The sequence below is a fragment of the Trachemys scripta genome, chromosome 3, assembly GCF_013100865.1.
Source record: "Trachemys scripta elegans isolate TJP31775 chromosome 3, CAS_Tse_1.0, whole genome shotgun sequence".
Classification (NCBI taxonomy): Eukaryota; Metazoa; Chordata; order Testudines; family Emydidae; genus Trachemys; species Trachemys scripta.
Genome location: NC_048300.1, coordinates 40,091,355 through 40,109,999, shown reverse-complemented (window position 1 = coordinate 40,109,999; position 18,645 = coordinate 40,091,355). Strand labels below are relative to the sequence as shown.

Here is an 18,645-nt window from a genome sequence, read left to right as displayed (position 1 = left end):
CTCCTCTTGGATCATGTCCTGCATTCGTGCTTGCTACGACCTGGCCTGTTCCCCGACGCCGCACCTCACCGCCTACTCCACAAGGGCCCAAGCCTCCTCAACTGCCTTCCTGGCTCACGTCCCGATCCAGGACATTTGTAGAGCGGTGGTTTGGTCATCGGTCCACACCTTTGCCGCTCACTATGCGCTTGTACAGCAGTCCAGAGACGATGCTGCATTTGGATCAGCGGTTCTGCACTCAGTGATGTCTCACTCCGACCCCACTGCCTAGGTAAGGCTTGGTAGTCACCTAATTGGAATCGATACGAGCAAGCACTCGAAGAAGAAAAAATGGTTACTCACCTTTGTAACTGTTGTTCTTTGAGATGTGTTGGTCATATCCATTCCAAACCCGCCCGCCTTCCCCACTGTCGGAGTAGTCGGCAAGAAGGAACTGAGGGGGTGCTGGGTCGGCTGGGGTATATATCCAGCGCCATGAAGGCACCACTCCAGGGGGCTCCACAGTTCTCCGATGATCGTGTACGCAGCGCACGCACACCTAATTGGAATGGATATGAGCAACACATCTTGAAGAACCACAGTTACAAAGGTTAGTAACCGTTTTTTATTAGATGGGATGGCTTGTAGGGGCTGCACTATACAAAAAGTGCTATTTTCAGATTCATATATACCCTGAAGTTATTGATAGAATCAATAGAAGTGGATCAGTTGCTGACATCTGCAGTACTACAGCCAAAAGTGAACACTTACAGTACTAAATCTCTGATAGCAATTAAAAAAAAAAATAATGGTAGGTGTTTATATGGCTTTATGTTGAATTTACCAAAACAGTAGCACTTATAATCTGAAGGTATTGGAATCGTCACAGTAGTAAATTGTTTTCAAATAACAATAGCTCTTTAAATTTGCCTATGTATTCTTCAGTTACTAAGGGAAGATTAAGTGCTCTGGAAACAGTAAATCACCTCTTCACTTGGAGTATTTGCAGTTGTCAACATAAAAATATTCTCAAGTGTGGTGGCTGACATTACTGTACAGTTTGTGGCTAAAATTTTTATTATGATCTTTATCTGGATTTTACTATTTGGGGTAAAGATATTCTGAGGGAATGCTTTGTGATATTTTTCTTTGGATGTTGCTTTAAATAATAGATGGTTGTATCTTCAAGGAGGTTGTTTTTTTTGTTTTGCTTTTAAATGGAGGTACTCTCCATGCAAAATGGGTGATGTTCTATTATTGCATGGAGTACTTGATTTATATTTACTGTATGTTTGCTATTTTAAGCTTAAATTTGCATTTGGTACACTAAAAAAACCATACTGTTTTGTTAGTAGCATTATTATTCCACTGGTTAAGTTTACTTTAAATTAAAGTAAAATTTAAAACTATGGGAATCACTAGTGCCGAAGCAGGGGTTTAAACCAAGGCTCATATTAAGCTGACTCACAGCCATATTCATATCAGCTGCTATCTTCTTTTCCAGAATCAAAGCTGTTTTTTAAGTGAATCTGTAGCACAGACAATCTCAAAAATGTGATCTCAGCTGGAACAATAGCTCTGAGAGGTGTCACTTCCCCATTCATCTCAGCGAGATGTCGTCATCACTGGGCTTCTGAGTTAATTTAAATTTTAGCATTGTAATTGGCCTTATAAAATAGGAGAGAAGATTCACAGATCTACACGATTTCTGAGAGTAAGGTCTCATTTTTGGTGCGATAAGTGGAGATACCACAACTTATTTATTTTTCCCTTATTAAGAAGGTGCCAGTCCCAAAGAGCGCTACAGAGATTATGGACACACTGAAGCCCAGAGATGGGAACCAGGCTCAAGTAGTCGAGTAGAGTTCAGAGAGCTGCATAATCGTATTTTAAATGTCTGCATAATCTACAGTGAGCAGTGTCTCATTTTGGTGACTCGCATGGGCAGAGCTTGGGAGAGTACCACCACTTTTTCTATTGCAGTCCTGCTGTAACCAAAAGAAAATCAGAGAACAGAGTGTACTATACAGTTTTATACAAATTATTTTATCTCCTTTCAGTTGAAATATAAAGATTGGAAACTAGAATAGAACCTGCTCCAGCAGCGTGCACAAGTTCTTGAATTAATTTATTCCTCGTCAAAACCGGAAAGAACTTGTCAGTAGATACCTAAAACGTTAACACACAATTAAGATAACTATAGTCTATTCTGTAGCAAAAATCAGTGCCGATTGTTTGTTGTGTAATTAATACATTTTTGTGTTTTTTATATATTCAGCACTGGTGCCTAATGAAAAAAGTGGAAATCTTCCATGCATTCTTGATATTGACATGTTTCATTTATTGGTAAGTTTTTCATAATGAATACACCTACACCTTTGATCCTATAGGTTACATCTACACTGCAAAAAAAAACATGGGGCAGTGAGTCTCAAAACCTGGGTCAGCTGAGACAGTGTGAGCCCCATGAGTGTATGGGGCTAAAAATTGCAGTGTAGATACTCCTGCTCAGGCTGGAGCCCAGCTCTGAGATCCTCACTGGGTTTCAGAGCCCAGGCTCCAGCCCAAGCCGGGACAGCTATACTGCTACTTTCAGCCCTGTACTCTAAGCTCGAATCAGTTGACTCAGGCTCTGAGACTCACACTGCAGGGCTTTTTGCAGTGTAGATGTATCCTTAGGCATCTTTTATATGTCAAAGCTGCAGTTATGTATTTTCTTCATAACCACAAGAGTTTTGAGGAAAAAATACAGCAAGTTAGGATACCTTCTCACAGATGTTTAGATTTTTTATATTTATTGCTATATTACAGTTTATCCTCCGACTTGGGGAAAAAAGGCAGGGAATGTTGTGAACCCTGCATTATTTGATAGTTATCCCTATGTCACTTGAAGGAATGGTTTAACTGGTCTTAAAATTAGTCCCATCGAATGTACTACAGCACAAAGGATGACGTCAAGAAAAAACGGACTGATTCTTGAGGCTGTGGCACGGAAGGGGGAAGACATTCATTCTCTTACACATTCTATTTTTCTCTATTACAGGTAAGCTTGGTGCTCTCTTTTCCTGCCATATACTGTCAGGATTTTTCAGGGGTTAGTCTTGGCACTGGAGATCTTCACATCTTTCATCTTGTCACAATGGCACACATAGTACAAATTTTACTTACTTCATCAACAGGTAATACCTCCTTTTTTGTTTCACTATCAATTTTTTTTAAAATGAACACTAAGGCTGGGTCTACACTTGAAAGTATAGCTATGCTGCTATTTCATACCAGCAAAGTACCCTTAGTGCTAATTAAAAGCATACTCTATTGGTCACAAATCACACACACACACCCCCCACCAGCATAACTGTGCTGGCAAAAGTTTATGGCATAGGCAGGATTAAACTTTTGTTTCCTGAAGAAAATAATCTGTGCTTACTAAAGAAAGGAATTAATGCATCCTGCTTTTAGTACTCATGTAACAAGAGGGACTGGGTATGGTATATTGTGCAAAAAAGATCTGTTCTGTGTGACATTGGCAGCCAGACCTGATCCCTGGGAGGAGACAAAACGATCTTTTCCTTGTTTTCTAATGGGGCATTTCACTTGTTTGTTCTTGGCCTTCTTGTCAAAATTTGGTTTACGTCATTATTTTAGATGTTTGATACCGATGATAATATAGCTGGGTCTTTAATGCTTCTTTTATAAGCACCTGTGGTATTCAGAGCTTCACCTCCTCTCTCAACTATTTCTAAAAAAAAAATTTGTCCATTAAAAATAATTAAGTGATTTCTAGGTTTTGAATTGTACCTGATTTGTTTTTTTTTTTTTTTGCTCTTCAGAAGAAAATGGCATGGACCAAGAAAACCCTAATGGTGAAGAAGAAGTAGCAGTGCTTACTTTGTATAAATTTCTTTGCCAGCATACAGGAAGGTAAAATGATAATCTCTAGTTTACACAACCATTGTTTCCCTCCTGCTCCCACCACCAATCTGTAACATCGTATAAAGGCTGAATTTGATGTACTGATGCTGTTAAGAGAATCAGATTTTAAATTCAAAAGTTGCTCCTTGTGTGCTACTAACTAATCCTGGTTCATGACTGACTGAAAAAAGTCACATGACAAATCAGAAAATTTCTGTAATTTATCTCCTTAGAGTTCAGTAATACTATACTGTAGAATAATTTTGATCAGCCATTTGGCATATGTAAATAAATCTTGATAAGTTCTCAGAACTCAGCTGGAAACTATTTACTTTTTAGCCACTCAGCTTCTCCCAAATTTCTGATTCCTATTGTGTTATCTGTTGAAATTAGAGATTCATAAATATTTATCTTCCCATTAGTGTTAGCTTCAAAGTAAACACTCTCTCTTTACCTGACATTTGTTTCAGCCAAAGTCAAAAACTGCTCAATATGAAGTATGGCCTAACTTTTATTAAACATACTGTTGTTTAGCCCAGCAGCTTTATATTAGCTCTGTTTTCTTAACTTAGTCATAACATTTTACACACACACACAGTAATTTTATTCATTCTGTTTTAAGTGCCTTGAAAGAAATGTCCTCAGGCTGGCATCTGTGCAGGAGTATAAAAGCTGGAATTACGCCTTTCCTGAGATGCTCTGCTTTGTTTTTCCATTATTTAAATGGAGTCCCAGCACCATCAGAAATTCAAGGTAATATCCATTTATTGCTAGATGTACAGGGACAGCTTTATAAATGGCATGGAAAACAATGATTTAAATGCTAATGAAAATAAACCACGTTAAACTTCCCTTGCTGTAGTAGCTGAAATTAAAACATGCTGACTTACTAATGATTCAGGACTATATCTGCACAAAACTGCAAAGCAACAGAAAAGGTTTTTTTAGTTTTTAAAAAGTCACTTTTTAATTAAAAATAGGCAAAATCCAAACAATTTTGCACGGTTGTATCTTTGTGTTTCAAAATAATATAGGACATGAAATTGATATTCTAGTGGTTAAAAAGAAGTAAAGGTTCATTGCTTGTTTGAAATCTCATCTTTATTACCTTCAGCATTCTTCTCGTACGAGACCTGCTCCTGCTCCCTTTGAATTCAATGAGATTAGCAGCAGGCCCTTAATTTTGAATTAATTTTCAAATGTGAGAGTGTAAACATAGTGTAACACTAAGTTGAATTTATGATAGCAACAACTGTAGCTCAGTTGCAGCTATGGTTCAGATAGGGTTTAAATATGTCTGGAGGTGTTGGTCATAATCAAAAAGAAAAGGCACATATGAACCCACGCTACTCTAGGATCCCCATATTTAAAATTGAATTATTTGATATTTTAATTCTGAACTAAAATTAAAGTCAGTGGTTTTTTTCATATAGGCTATTATCAAGACTAGTTCTTGCTGTGTAATATTTCCTTGAGTTATGGCTCCTCAACAAAATGTTGAAAAGAGTAAAGGATAGTTTTCATAGAATAATAGAATATTAGGGTTGGAAGAGACCTCAGGAGGTCATCTAGTCCAATCCCCTGCTCAAAGCAGGACCAACACTAAGTAAATCATCCCAGCCAGGGCTTTGTCAAGCTGGGCCTTAAAAACCTCTAAGGATGGAGATTCCACCACTTCCCTAGGTAACCCATTCCAGTGCTTCACCACCCTCCTAGTGAAATAGTGTTTCCTAATATTCAACCTGGACCTCCCCCGCTGCAACTTGAGACCATTGCTTCTTATTCTGTCATCTGTCACCACTGAGAACAGCCTAGCTCCATCCTCTTTGGAACCTTCCTTCAGGTAGTTGAATGTTGCTATCAGATCCCCCCTCACTCTTCTCTTCTGCAGACTAAATAACCCCAGTTCCCTCAGTCTCTCCTTGTATGTCATGTGCCCCAGCCCCCTAATAATTTTTGTTGCCCTCTGCTGGACTCTCTCCAATTTGTCCACATCCCTTCAGTAGTGAGGGGATCAAAACTGGACACAGTACTCCAGGTGTGGCCTCACCAATGCTGAATAGAGGGGAATAATCACTTCCCTCGATCTGCTGGCAATGCTCCTACTAATAAAGCTCAATATGCCGTTGGCCTTCTTGGCAATAAGGGCACACTGCTGACTCATATCCAGCTTCTCGTCAGCTGTAATCCCTGGGTCCTTCACTGCAGAACTGCTGCTTAGCCAGTCGGTCCCCAACCTGTGGCGGTGCATGGGATTCTTCCTTCCAAAGTGCAGGACTCTGCACTTGTCCTTGTTAAACCTCATCAGATTTCTTTTGGCCCAATCCTCCAATTTGTCTAGGTCACTCTGGACCCTATCCCTACCCTCCAGTGTATTGGACTGTATGCAAGACTTTGAGTGAAAAACACTCCCTTCTTCCCTGAACTTCTGTTTTACATAGGTGGGCTTCCCAATTTTTTCAGTCTGGACCACATCTTAACAGGGAGCTCATTTCATGAGCCATACCTGGCACTAACTGGCAACCTTATTTGCACTGCCATTGCTTGTGCTATATCTGTTTTGTGAATAAATAGAGAACTTCAGTCTCCAGGACTTTCAATCTGGCACCTCTGACCAGCCTTAAATTCTCACTACATCTTAATGTGCAGTGTGTGGAGGGGAGGGAAGTCACACTTTTGCATTATAATTAAGGCTACGAGTATGTCCAGGGAGGTTGCGGAAGTCACAGAGACCGCCGTGACAGGGGTTGGGGGATCTCTCCCCAGCACCTTTGGAGGCAGGGGATCCCCCCCACCCAGCTCCCAGCCTCTGGGCAGGGGCGGGGGGGGGCTACAGGTCGCTGCTGCATGCAGTGGGGCATGGTGCTGGACCCTCCTCCCTCCCTATTTTGTCAGGGATGGTTTTTAGTAAAAGTCAGGGACAGGTCACATCTTTTGTGAATTTTTTTCATTGGCCGTGACCTGTCCTTGACTTTTACTAAAAATATTGATGACAAAATTATAGGCTTAATTTTAATCCCCAGTTAGGGTTGTTTTATTTACTGTTGGTGAAATCTTCCTAATGCAACTATTTATTGTCTTTCTTTTTCTGCATTTACAGTAATTGGGGCAAGCCAATTTGAGCATTTATGTAGCTATCTTTCCCTGCCAAACAACCTCATTTGCCTTTTTCAAGAAAATAGCAAAATTATGAACACATTAGTAGAAAGGTATGAAACTTTTTTCTTGAATTCCTACATAAAGTATGCTACACCAGAAATTAGCGTAAATATTTTCCCAGTAATGCATATATTTGGAAGAGAAAGATGAATGTATTTTAAAAATTACCTGTAAAATACAGAAGTTTATGGAAGAAGTCTTTTGGGATGGAAAGTATAACAAATAGAACTATATTTTTTACTTGTTAGTAGTTGTTCCTCTATAGTACTGTCTAATGAAGGCTAAAAGGCATCTTTTTTTCTGTTGAAGTTGGTGTAGTGACAATGAAGTAAAAAGGTACCTGGAAGGCAAACGACAAGCCATAAGGTGAGTATGGAGGGATTTTAGGATGGAGGAGAAAAGTTATTTATTTCCTCTTTTTCCCCCCACGCCCGCCCCCCCTCTCCCCCCCGAAGAACTGAGATATATTTAATTAAATATAGGGAGAGTGAAATATTGTTTAAATTTTCAGAGATTTTTTTGAATCCAGAATGGATCATTATAATCCATCTCATTTAGCCTCCTGCATAACACTCAGGCCATAGAATTTCATTCAGAAGTTCCTGAATCAAGCCCATAACCACTGGTTGAGCTAGAGCATATCAGTTTGAAAGACATTTAATTAACCTCCAACTGATATGTAAAATTATTTTTAAATTGTCTGCTCTAAGAAACAAAACTTTTTTTCTTTGAAATTAGGTAGACATTTGAAAGCAAAATTGTCTGGTCTGTTAAATGTATTTCTACTCATAAAACAATTAAATGAAGCTCAGGATGTTTTTAATGCCTAGCAGTTTTAAAGAAGATTGTTTATTTACTCAGAATGGAGGCTAAATATTGGTACCTCACTATTCAAGTAATTTAACACACAAACAAATGGTAAAACTCTATCATGAAAACTTATTTTTACACTTAAGTTCCGTACTAAATGGTATTAAATGAATTTTCTTCTTAAGCCTGTACATAAAAATGCTGGATTAATACCCAGCTGTGACAAAAATCAGTACATTACACCTCTACCCCAATATAACGCTGTCCTCAGGAGCCAAAAAATCTTACCGTGTTATAGGTGAAACCGTGTTCTATCAAACTGGCTTTGATCTGCCAGAGCGTGCAGCCCCGCTCCCCCGGAGCGCTGCTTTGCCGCGTTATAGCCGAATTCGTGTTATATCGGGTGGCGTTATATAGGGGTAGAGGTGTATTTATTCAGTCAGTTGATTAAATGATAGACTACCAGTTTTAAAATGAAGATAATTTCAAGTTATAATCTAATCGAATAGTTGAAAGGTTTTTTTTGTTTTTGTTTTTTTTTTCCATTTGACTGATAGGAATTTTTTTACATCTGTTTCTGTTGTTCATCCTATACTATTAATGAACAGATAAGCAGGTTACAGATGGTTAATCCGGTGGTAGGTCTTTATCTCTCAGCATGTCACAGTGCACTGCTTCTTGCACAACCTTGAACTTAGATTGCACAACCTCATAGATTGTCTTATTGTTTCTGAAGATATTAACATTATTAAAACTTACATTGTGTAGAATAATGGTTCTTAACCTATTTACCATTGTGGGCTGCATATGCAGCTCTCTCTGGGTTATGTGGGCTGCATCCACGTATATATACACACTACAGTAAAAGCTGTGTTATCCGGCACTTTACCAACTGGAAAGCTGTAGTAACGTCCGGTTGGCGTGGGACCAACAGGTTCCCCACCTGGCTCTGTGTAGCTCCCCGGAAGCGGCAACATGTTCCTGCTGCCCCTAGACAGAGAAACAGCCGGGGGGCTCCGTGTGCTGCCCCTGCCCCAAGCACTGGCTCTGCAGCTCCCATTGGCCAAGAACCGCAGCCAGTGGGAACTGCTGAGGCCGGCATCTGTGGGTGGAGGCAGCGCGCAGAGCTGCCTGGCCGCGCCTCCGCCTAGGAGTAGCAGGGACATGTCACTGCTTGTGTGGAGCTGCCCAAGATGAGCGCTGCCCAGATCTGGCGCCCCAACCCCCTTCCCGAAGGCCCTTCCCACATCCAAACTCCCTCCCAGAGCCTGTGCCCCGCACCCCTCCCATGCCCCAACCCCTAACCCTGATCCCACTCCCGCACCCAAACTGCCCTCCTCCATTGGTAAGTATAACACCTAGTTAACTGGAATTTTTGACTTAGCAGCACCCCCCAGTCCTCCCACATGCCGGATAGCAAAGCTTTTACTGTACGTGTATCACCTTGAAGATGTTGCATGGGCCACAACTCTGTGCTAATTAGGCTGCAAGCAGGCCGCAGGTTGAGAACCACTAGTGTAGAATCTGGAGGGAAAATAAAAAGGTCTTGACATTAATATTCATGATTTCCCAATTATATAAATATTCAGTGTTGGCAAGGAAGAAAAGAAACACAAATTTACTCCTTGTAGCAGAATTGAAGAATGGCTGCTTTCAAAACAATATTAGTTGTATCAGAGACTTGCGTATAATATTCTGATCCCTTAGCAGGAGAAATGTTCATATAATCCTATCGTGTATCAGGATGAAACACTGTCTAAAGTATGCAAATGAAAGAATATATAATTCTGGGACTTTTCTTGAGCCATAAAGGAGAAATAACAAAAATATGACTCCATGCAAACCAAATCTAGTGTGTTTCAATTGTGGGACGTTGGATTCCTTTGTGGTATATCAGTTTGAGGCTTATCACATCAAGCTAAAAATGGGCTGCTGTTTAACTATTCACGTGGGCAGAGAGGAAGAAAATTAAGGCTTGTGAGTAGTGCTATGAAATAGCAAATGGAACAGTATCAAGTAAGGGCTTATCTATGCGGTGAGGTATTGCAATCAAGAAGGGTGTGATATCTAAAGCACACTAACTTGTGCATTAATTGGTCTATGTAAACCCTGCTGATGCACACTAGAAGTTCATTAGTGTCCTTTAACATAGCACTGGGACTGAATGTGGTTCCAGCATGCCTCCACCAATACTTATCAGGTAATCATATACATTATTACATTGATTTTATATTAAATCATAGAACATTTAAAGAAATGTGTGTTCACAGTAATTTTTAGATCAAATTTCTTACCCCCATATGCCATTTCAATGTTTTGTCATAGATATGGAGACTGGTGTAAGATATAGAAGACAAAATTGAGTGTTGATCACTTACATAAGATTGTTACTGAGGTAACACTTGGGGAAATATGAGTTTGCAATGATTGTGTCCACTATTTGTTAAACATGTGATTGTTTCATTTTAGCTATGCAAGAGAATCTAACAAATTAATAGACCTTCCAGATGATTACAGCTGCCTCATTAATCAAGCATCTAATTTCTCGTAAGTTTTTTATGCAATTATGATGGTGAGCTTTAAAAGCCATTTGTTGCTTTTGATGAACGGGAAAATCTTCTAGCATGAGAGCCTTGAAAAGATTGTTTAGAAAATCATAAAGTAAATGGCACATGTTCACTGCCGTCTTTTCTGCTAAAGTGCCTTATCTTCGTTACTTATGTCAATGAAACAAAGTAGAAGTGTTGGGGGAGGGGCGAATTTAGAATCTGTAACTTCATTTAACTGGAGAAGTTTCCAGAATAAATTTGAATCTATTGATTACCATTTAAAGTACTGAACTATAACTCCATAGTAAAGATTTAACTGTATTCACCTACCTGTATGGATTTTTTTTGTTTGCTTATGTAAAGGTGTCCAAAATCAGGTGGTGATAAAAGCAGAGCACCAACATTGTGCCTTGTATGTGGGACCATGCTATGTTCTCAGAGTTACTGTTGTCAAACAGAGTTAGAAGGGGAAGATGTTGGAGCCTGTACTGCACATACATATGCATGTGGTTCTGGAGTGGGTATATTTCTCAGGTAAGGACTTCATTGTATCTAAATTTTATTAATAGGGTACATGTTGTACATGGGCATGAAGTGAATATTTCTATAAATGTGACTGTCATTGCACTGTATGTAAGGACAATGATGTTCGTAGAAAAGAAGTTAGTTAATAGTTGCACAAAAAATAGAGTATTTTTTTTATCTTCATTGCACTTCAGAATTTTTAGGAGCTTTTATCTTTGATGGAATAAGATCTCTTGGAAGGTCCAAAGCTAATCCGAAAAAGGATGTGTCCCATATATTGTGTAACATTTCAGTGGAAATAAATGAAATGATCATGGTAAACTTTCTATTTTTCAGAAGTCATGAAAATAACTTTGATGTAAAAGTTAGCTCTAAATTTAATTTCACAGGAATAAAACTGTGGCATCAGGTTATAATTGTCCCATCTGTTGACACAACAATACATGTGCATTGAAGGATTAGACCACACAATTTGTTTCAGGTTTTTCATAAACATTTGTTAATGAGAAGCAAAATTGATGTATTTTCTTGCAGTGTTCTTAAGTAGCTTCCAAATAGATTAGTTCAGGAACGCTGATAATTATGCTGTAACAGATAAAATGTGGAACAACATTTTGTTTGAACTATTTTATTACATGGCGTAGGAGGGATATAAATATTTTCAGATGGTTTAAAACTTACATTTTAAATTCCACAGTATGTGCAGATTATACAGAATCACAGATACGTTAGAGTTGCAAGAAGCTAATGTTTGTGAAAATACCAAAAATGTGGTCACATCATAAAGTTAATGACCAAAATGTCTTGGCGCTCTCTCTGTGCAGAGTACGAGAATGTCAAGTGCTATTTTTAGCTGGAAAAACAAAGGGCTGCTTTTATGCTCCTCCCTATCTTGATGACTATGGAGAGACGGACCAGGGACTCAGGTACATTTTCTAGCACAGATTTTAAAATGTTAATTGAAACACTTTTTTACCCTCAAAAGCAGTTGGTTCATATAATAAGCTTAGTTATATATTAAATAATTTATAACTAAGGTGCTAAAGTTGGGCAATAATGTAGTTGTGTGTGGCGGTAATGTCTAAAGCAAATCTTTTAAAAAAATATTTACTTTGTTAGAAACATCTGATAATTTGCCTGATATAAAGAGGTTTCCTGAAGGGGGTAAATTCTTGAATAATGAATGTCTCAGCATCTCTGAGATTCCATAGACAGTACTATTGACAAATATATATCCTACTTTTTATGCACAACTTGTTTATTAAATATAGCTAATTATGTATATATGTCTATATCAGATGAAAACCTCCTGTTCCAAGTTGACTTAAAGTAGATCTGCATGCTGCTTTCTGTACTGAAGTCTTTAATCTTAAGGGGAGGGGGTAGCTTGGCGTTCAGTAGCATTTACTCTTACTGGCTTTATAGATAATGGAACCAGATCCTTGCAAATGGTCAGAATCATAAAGTGTAAGCTGGTAGTGGCGGCATACAAAGATTGTTTAAAGCTCACCTTTACATTGCCCTAATCCTGGTGCTGCTTTGTACTTGCTGTTCCCCCAGCCCTGGGGCTGCTTGTAACTTATGCCACCATTTAATAGTCACAAGGCACTAAAACACGCCAAGTTTTGTGTGTCATGAGGGTGGGTTCCCCCACCCCCTTCTGTATCAGTGTCACCTTTTGTCCACAATGCTGGCAGGAGATGAGGAAAATAGTGTATTTGCCTATGCATTGCCTGATACACTCCTGCCAAGGTCATTCTTACCTGGGTCAGATAAATGAAGCTTGTGCTATACCACTGGTGTTATTTGACTATATAGGTTTCAGAGTTACAGCCGTGTTAGTCTGTATCCGCAAAAAGAAGAACAGAAGTACTTGTGGCACCTTAGAGACTAACAAATTTATTAGAGCATAAGCTTTCGTGGACTACAGCCCACTTCATATAGTGGCCTCATTGCATCTGACAATTTGATCCTCTATTTCCACTGGCTTCAGAGGGGAACATGCCTTCCCTAAGCAGTTTTCTCCAGGTTTGCCTTAATACATACTTCACCTATAACCAGATAGCCCAAATGTAGTGGGGTTGAGAAGCATGCCATGATTCTCACCTTCATTTCTTCTGCTTTTATAGATTATTTTTTCTCCAATATGCCCCCTAGTGTGTGGAAGCATAGGGCCCAAAACTAAGTTAGTATCTCTCCTCATCTTGAAGAGATGACCTGTATCTACACAAACGTAAAGGGCTGTCATTTTTAATTATGCTCATTACACAAGATGAAAATTTTGTGACTGTAGGGGGTCAGACAAAATACTACAGGATTAAGTTACTTTGGCATCAACTCTGTTGCAAAAATTGCTTTGAAAGTATTATTATACATACAGTAACATTAAAAGATCATATAAGTGTTTTGTGTATTTGTGAGTATGTAACTGCTCTATAACACTTCACAATTGTAAGTTTCCTAATAAATGTATTCTTTTTCAGGCGTGGGAATCCCTTACACTTGTGCAAAGAACGGTTTAAAAAGATTCAAAAACTCTGGCAACAGCACAGTATCACAGAAGAAATTGGACACGCACAAGAAGCAAATCAAACACTAGTTGGCATTGATTGGCAGCATTTATAATTGGTTATCATCTGAAGACTGGAACTTTATTTATGATGATTTTTGTAACCCAGTAAGTTTTTCAAACAAAAGAGGGATTAGGAAAAAAAAAATTGAGGAAAATAAAGAGACAATTCCAGTCCTTCTATTTAACCTTTGTTTTCCAATTTATTTTGTAAAGTTCCTGGTTACAATAACCATGTAAACTTTTTTCTATGTAAGCAGGTTTTACTAGTAGTATTATTTGCACTGTGCTTCCTTCACATGAAACCTCTTGGGGTATAGAACCTGGGCAAATGAACTTAAGTTTGTGGGACAAAAGAATGACTCTTGGAAATCTGACTCTGATTTTTCTAATGAACTACAAGAGGGGAAAAAACTGCTGAAATGGAGACTAGATTAAGCACAATTATGGATTGTGTTTTGCCCTTTGCTAGTAATCTGAGCCGGTTTACTTTATTTATTATTCTACGTTTTAATACTTAAACTGTGTACATGCAATGGAATAAAGTAAGGGTGAAAATAATGTAGCAAATGGATGTATTTGTCTGCATCAATGGATAACTCTTAAACTCGGTGTATCTAAAATTTATTTTTTAATTTGTATTCTTGCAGATTTTTTTGCCTTCCAGTTGATTTTCTTTTTACTAAAAGAACTAACACTAGCTTACAAGTAAAACAATTCAATTTAAAGCTATTTCTGGAGCATTGCACTCCTTACACCTATTGTGTGGTTTGCAATTTTAATATAGTGGGGAAACCTTTTCATTTTTCATGATGTGATTGTTTTCCCAAATTTAAAGGGTTGACATTGTGTTTTAGAAGATGTCTTAAGACAATGGCAATATATTAAAAAAAGTCACATTTTTCTTCATTTTTGACTTCCATCTTTGAATGTGCAAATCCCACCTATATCTTATTGCAGTTTCCTAATTTCAGGTCTTCAAATAGAAACTCTCAGACAAAAATGAATCATTTTCTCTGTATATGAAGGACATCTGTCACAGAGCTCTTGTTTGCTCCTGTTCATTTCCTTTCAGTTGTACCTTCAAGTACATTTACTTTCTGACATAGTAGACACTTGACTAAAGCTCTGTAAAGATGTTTGTCTATAGTATATTTTATAAATATATTCTATATCTGCACAGATTTTGCACTTGGTATGTGGGTGCCTGAAGGTATAGTTGTATGTAGTAAATGCAATGTTAGACCCTCAAGAAATCTCTGAATGACATACTTTCTGATAGAAAATCCATAGACTTAATGCCTTCCAAGTTTTTGGTAAGTTATTCAAACAATTTATTTACGTAGTCCTGAGTTTTAATAATCAAAGTGATTCTTTTACTGAGACTTGCTTTTGATTTCCTCTTCAGCCCAGACAAGCAATCCTTTCTGTGGCTGCTGTCTTTATTTACAATAGGCTTGATTGGATTGTTTGTATTTTTACAGATTTAATGTTTCAGAATAATTCTGTATATGTTACAGTGTACAGGACAATTCTCCACAGGCTCGGAAATAGTCTTGAGTTAAGATGTAGACAATACAAAATAGGCAAACTGAACAATTACCAACTCCTATTTCTTAAAGCTGGTATTAGATACAACATTCTTGTCTCTAATGTCTCTTTGATCGTCATATATACACCTCACTCTTTTATAAGAGAGCTGCAAAATCTGCAGAAAGAAAATCAGCATTAAAGTTCCATCAGTCTACCCTTCCTCCTCTTAGTTATATATCAACTTCTTGCTGTGCATGTCATAAATTTTTTTTTTTCTGCAACACTATTTCTTTTACTGAAAGGCTTGCTGGTTCTGCTTTATTCCACCTGTCTAGGGAACTTAATTAAAATGGCATTGAAAAAAATCAGTTTTATCATGGGCATAGATATTCCAGAAATAACAAAATGGTATCTGCCACAATTCATTACACTGACAGATTTTCTGGGTAAATCAAAACATTGATAGAAGGCATTTTTCTCATTTTTCTGAGATGCAGAGGGTTGAATGGATTGATGGAATTATGGCTGCAAAAAATAGCAAAGTACACAATTTATCCTGTTTTCTGTAAATTTAGTCATTCTTACTTAAACTTTTTCTTTTCTGATTTGTTTTGCATGTATTTATGTTCATGGTAGAAATATTTATATAACATAATTTCGGTATCAGGGAAGAAATACCTGTAATAAATCGGCTACAACTTTAATATCCGTGGACTACTTGTAAAATTTGGAATGTATCATATGTTTAAAAAAAAAAAGAAAAGAAAAAAAGTTGCAAGTATCAAAATAAATGATTTAGGTGTTGACATTAAATACTTTTTAAAATCTTATTTATTTTTAGAAAAAGTTTTGCTGAACTTTGGAATTAACTTCAATTACCTTGTTGCTCTGTAGTGTTAATCACAAGATAAGAGAAATACCTGGATATGCAACACCTGCAATTCTCTGACTAAAGATGATTATAATATTAGTGTCAATTACTTAAGCTAACTAACCCTGTCTTGACCTCTACCAAAAAGTCTGATCATCATTTAGCAGACTGATACATTTTTTAAAGAGCTGATGAGTAAACACAATTAAAAACTCACTCAGAAGTAAATCAAATGGGGCAAACAAAGCCTGCTATTTCTTTTCCCAGGAGGCAGGATGTTGCCTCTTCTGTTGCAAACTACTATGTATATATTTATGTATTTATTTATTTATAATTCAGGTCTATCCTTCCTTTGTGCTTCATTCATATCTGTCCAGAGGTTTGAGTCTCTTCCTCTTGTTCATGTCCGCTAATTACCTGGTAGCAGTTGTGCATAACATTTGTAATGAATGAATGTTAGACTTATTTAAGTTTACTACAACAACAACAACATCTACTTAGTGAGTGAGGCTCTCTGGAAGCCTGTAGTAGAGCTTGCACAGAGTTTCCCTCCAAACCTGGTTCAGATTTTCCCCCAAGGGCCTTCAGATCAGATCCTATCTTACTCAGCCAAGATAGCACTTCTTTGCACTGTCCCTAGCCTACCATGGGAAGCTGCCTCACACTATATGGTTGTTGCACCAAAGTAAAAGTTGTCTGCTGATGCCATTGGTCCCCACAAATCTGCATTAACTACTCTCTCTGCTTTCTGTTGCTGGTTTCTGTTGGTGAAGAGTAGCTCATGCTAGCTCCACTGCAATTCTCTTCTGCACCACCCCTTCCCCCCCCCCCCCAACACACACACTTGCATGCTCTTGTGTGTCCCGCAGAGGGCTTCCCATACTACCTTCTTTGTTGTCCAGGATCCTTTTTACAAACCAGCATTGGCAGGGAGATGGACTTGGAGGATCTAATAGGTCTGTAAACACGATACCAATGGGCCTCTGTTTTTGGTTATTTTCTTTTTGATTTCCTGGGAATTTTAGTGTTCACACATTTTAAAAAATTGTGACAATAGGTAAAAACCAAACCCAGGGAGAGGTGGGGAGGTATATTAATGGGGGCTAAGGGTGTGAGATGCTGCAGTTAGGGTGACCAGATGTCCCGATTTTATAGGGACAGTCCCGATTTTTGGGTCTTTTTCTTATATAGGCTCCTATTACTCCCCCACCCCCGTCCCGATTTTTCACACTCGCTGTCTGGTCACCCTAGCTGCAGTTGAGGAAGCCTCCTGCTCCCTGCATCAGTGGGCAGTCTTGGCTGCCAGATCCCTGCTTCCTGCCTTTCGGACTCCCCACTGCACAGAGGAAGTGAACAGGGCTATGCGAAATGACTGGGATCAGGAGAGGAAAGGAAGGCTAAACCCTGCAAGTACCAGCTCCCCTATCAGAGGAGAGCCTCTTCCTGAGCCAGGCCCTTCAGCACAGCCCCATCTGCTTCCCCTGCACATGCCCTGTCCAGCAGGGGAAGCAGACGGCCCTCTGTGCTCTGGGGCTGCGCTGAATGGCTGGGATCAGGAGGTGGCTCTGTTAGGCCGGAGTCCAGTACTTATAGGGTGCAGCTTTCCACTCCCTGCGGGCCTGTCACTGCAGTGGTCAGGTAGTCTTGGCTGCCAGGACCTGGCACCCTGCCTGTCCAAAAAATGCTCAGATCCTGAAAAAGCCAAAATTTGGGTGAAAATTGGTAAAAACCTAAATAAGAGTTTTGAAAAGACCAGGAGTTTTACTAAATAAATTGGAAACAACAGGGAGTCCGGGGAGTCCTTAAAAACTAACTGCCACCAGACTCCTCATTGTTTTTGTGGATACAGACTAACATGGCTACCGCTCTGATACTTGAATTGGTAAATACCAAAAACGAAGGACCTACAACAGGGGTTGGCAACCTTGGCCCGCGCCACTTCCCACAGCCCCCATTGGCCTGGAGCGGCGAACCGCGGCCAGTGGGAGCTGCGATCGGCTGAACCTGCAGACGCAGCAGGTAAACAAACCGGTCCGGCCCGCCAGGGTGCTTACCCTGGCGAGCCACATGCCAAAGGTTGCTGATCCCTGACCTACAACTACACTAATAAACCTCCTTACCTTGGATTGGCTCCTCCTAGAGGGCTAACAACTGGCTTATTTACAACCCACCTAGTGGAACAATCTCCACTCACTAAGGCTCTTCACCTATGTATTTCCTTCAAGTTGTCAGATGTTGTGAGGACCAAATCTTCAGTCCCACTCCCAACACCTTTCTACTTACTGGAACAACAGCACATATGTTGTTTTAATTAGACAACAGTGACTTAGTATCCTAGTACCCAGGTACCAAAAGGAAGTCTCATTGGATGAAATATAAATGAATCATGACTACTTGTAATCATTGGAGATCCCATGTAAAACTCTGAAGATAACTGATCTTTCAGTTTGCTGACAATTCTGAAAAATCAAAGAAAATCATTTATTTTAAATGTTTGATAAATATAAAAATTGAAAAAATTCATTTCAGGTCAAACAAGTGTGTTTAGATTTTGAGCTTTTAACATTTTATTTTTTTTAAATTGAAGACTATTTCAAAATTAAGTCACTTTGATTAAAAAGATTGAAATGTTTCATTTTGAAAACATCAAAATGAACTGTTGATACCTTTTTCAAAATTTTTGTGGGGAGTGTTTTTGCCAAAACAATTGGGCAAAACTGACATGACTTCACAAAACA

General features: G+C 38.8%; 1 protein-coding gene across 2 annotated transcripts in view; it reads left to right on the top strand.

Moving 5' to 3' along the window:
• Positions 1-15,837, top strand: part of UBR2 (ubiquitin protein ligase E3 component n-recognin 2) — a 109,624-nt gene extending 93,787 nt beyond the window's left edge. For both annotated transcript variants that reach the window (XM_034764494.1, XM_034764493.1), the window contains exons 38-47: positions 2,258-2,325; positions 3,023-3,158; positions 3,810-3,900; positions 4,514-4,644; positions 6,992-7,100; positions 7,360-7,416; positions 10,330-10,407; positions 10,773-10,943; positions 11,759-11,860; positions 13,418-15,837. In XM_034764494.1, coding sequence (XP_034620385.1) covers positions 2,258-2,325; positions 3,023-3,158; positions 3,810-3,900; positions 4,514-4,644; positions 6,992-7,100; positions 7,360-7,416; positions 10,330-10,407; positions 10,773-10,943; positions 11,759-11,860; positions 13,418-13,559 — 1,085 coding nt within the window. In that variant the 3' untranslated portion in view covers positions 13,560-15,837. The remainder of the gene's footprint in view (positions 1-2,257; positions 2,326-3,022; positions 3,159-3,809; positions 3,901-4,513; positions 4,645-6,991; positions 7,101-7,359; positions 7,417-10,329; positions 10,408-10,772; positions 10,944-11,758; positions 11,861-13,417) is intronic.
• Positions 15,838-18,645: the final 2,808 nt, after the last annotated feature.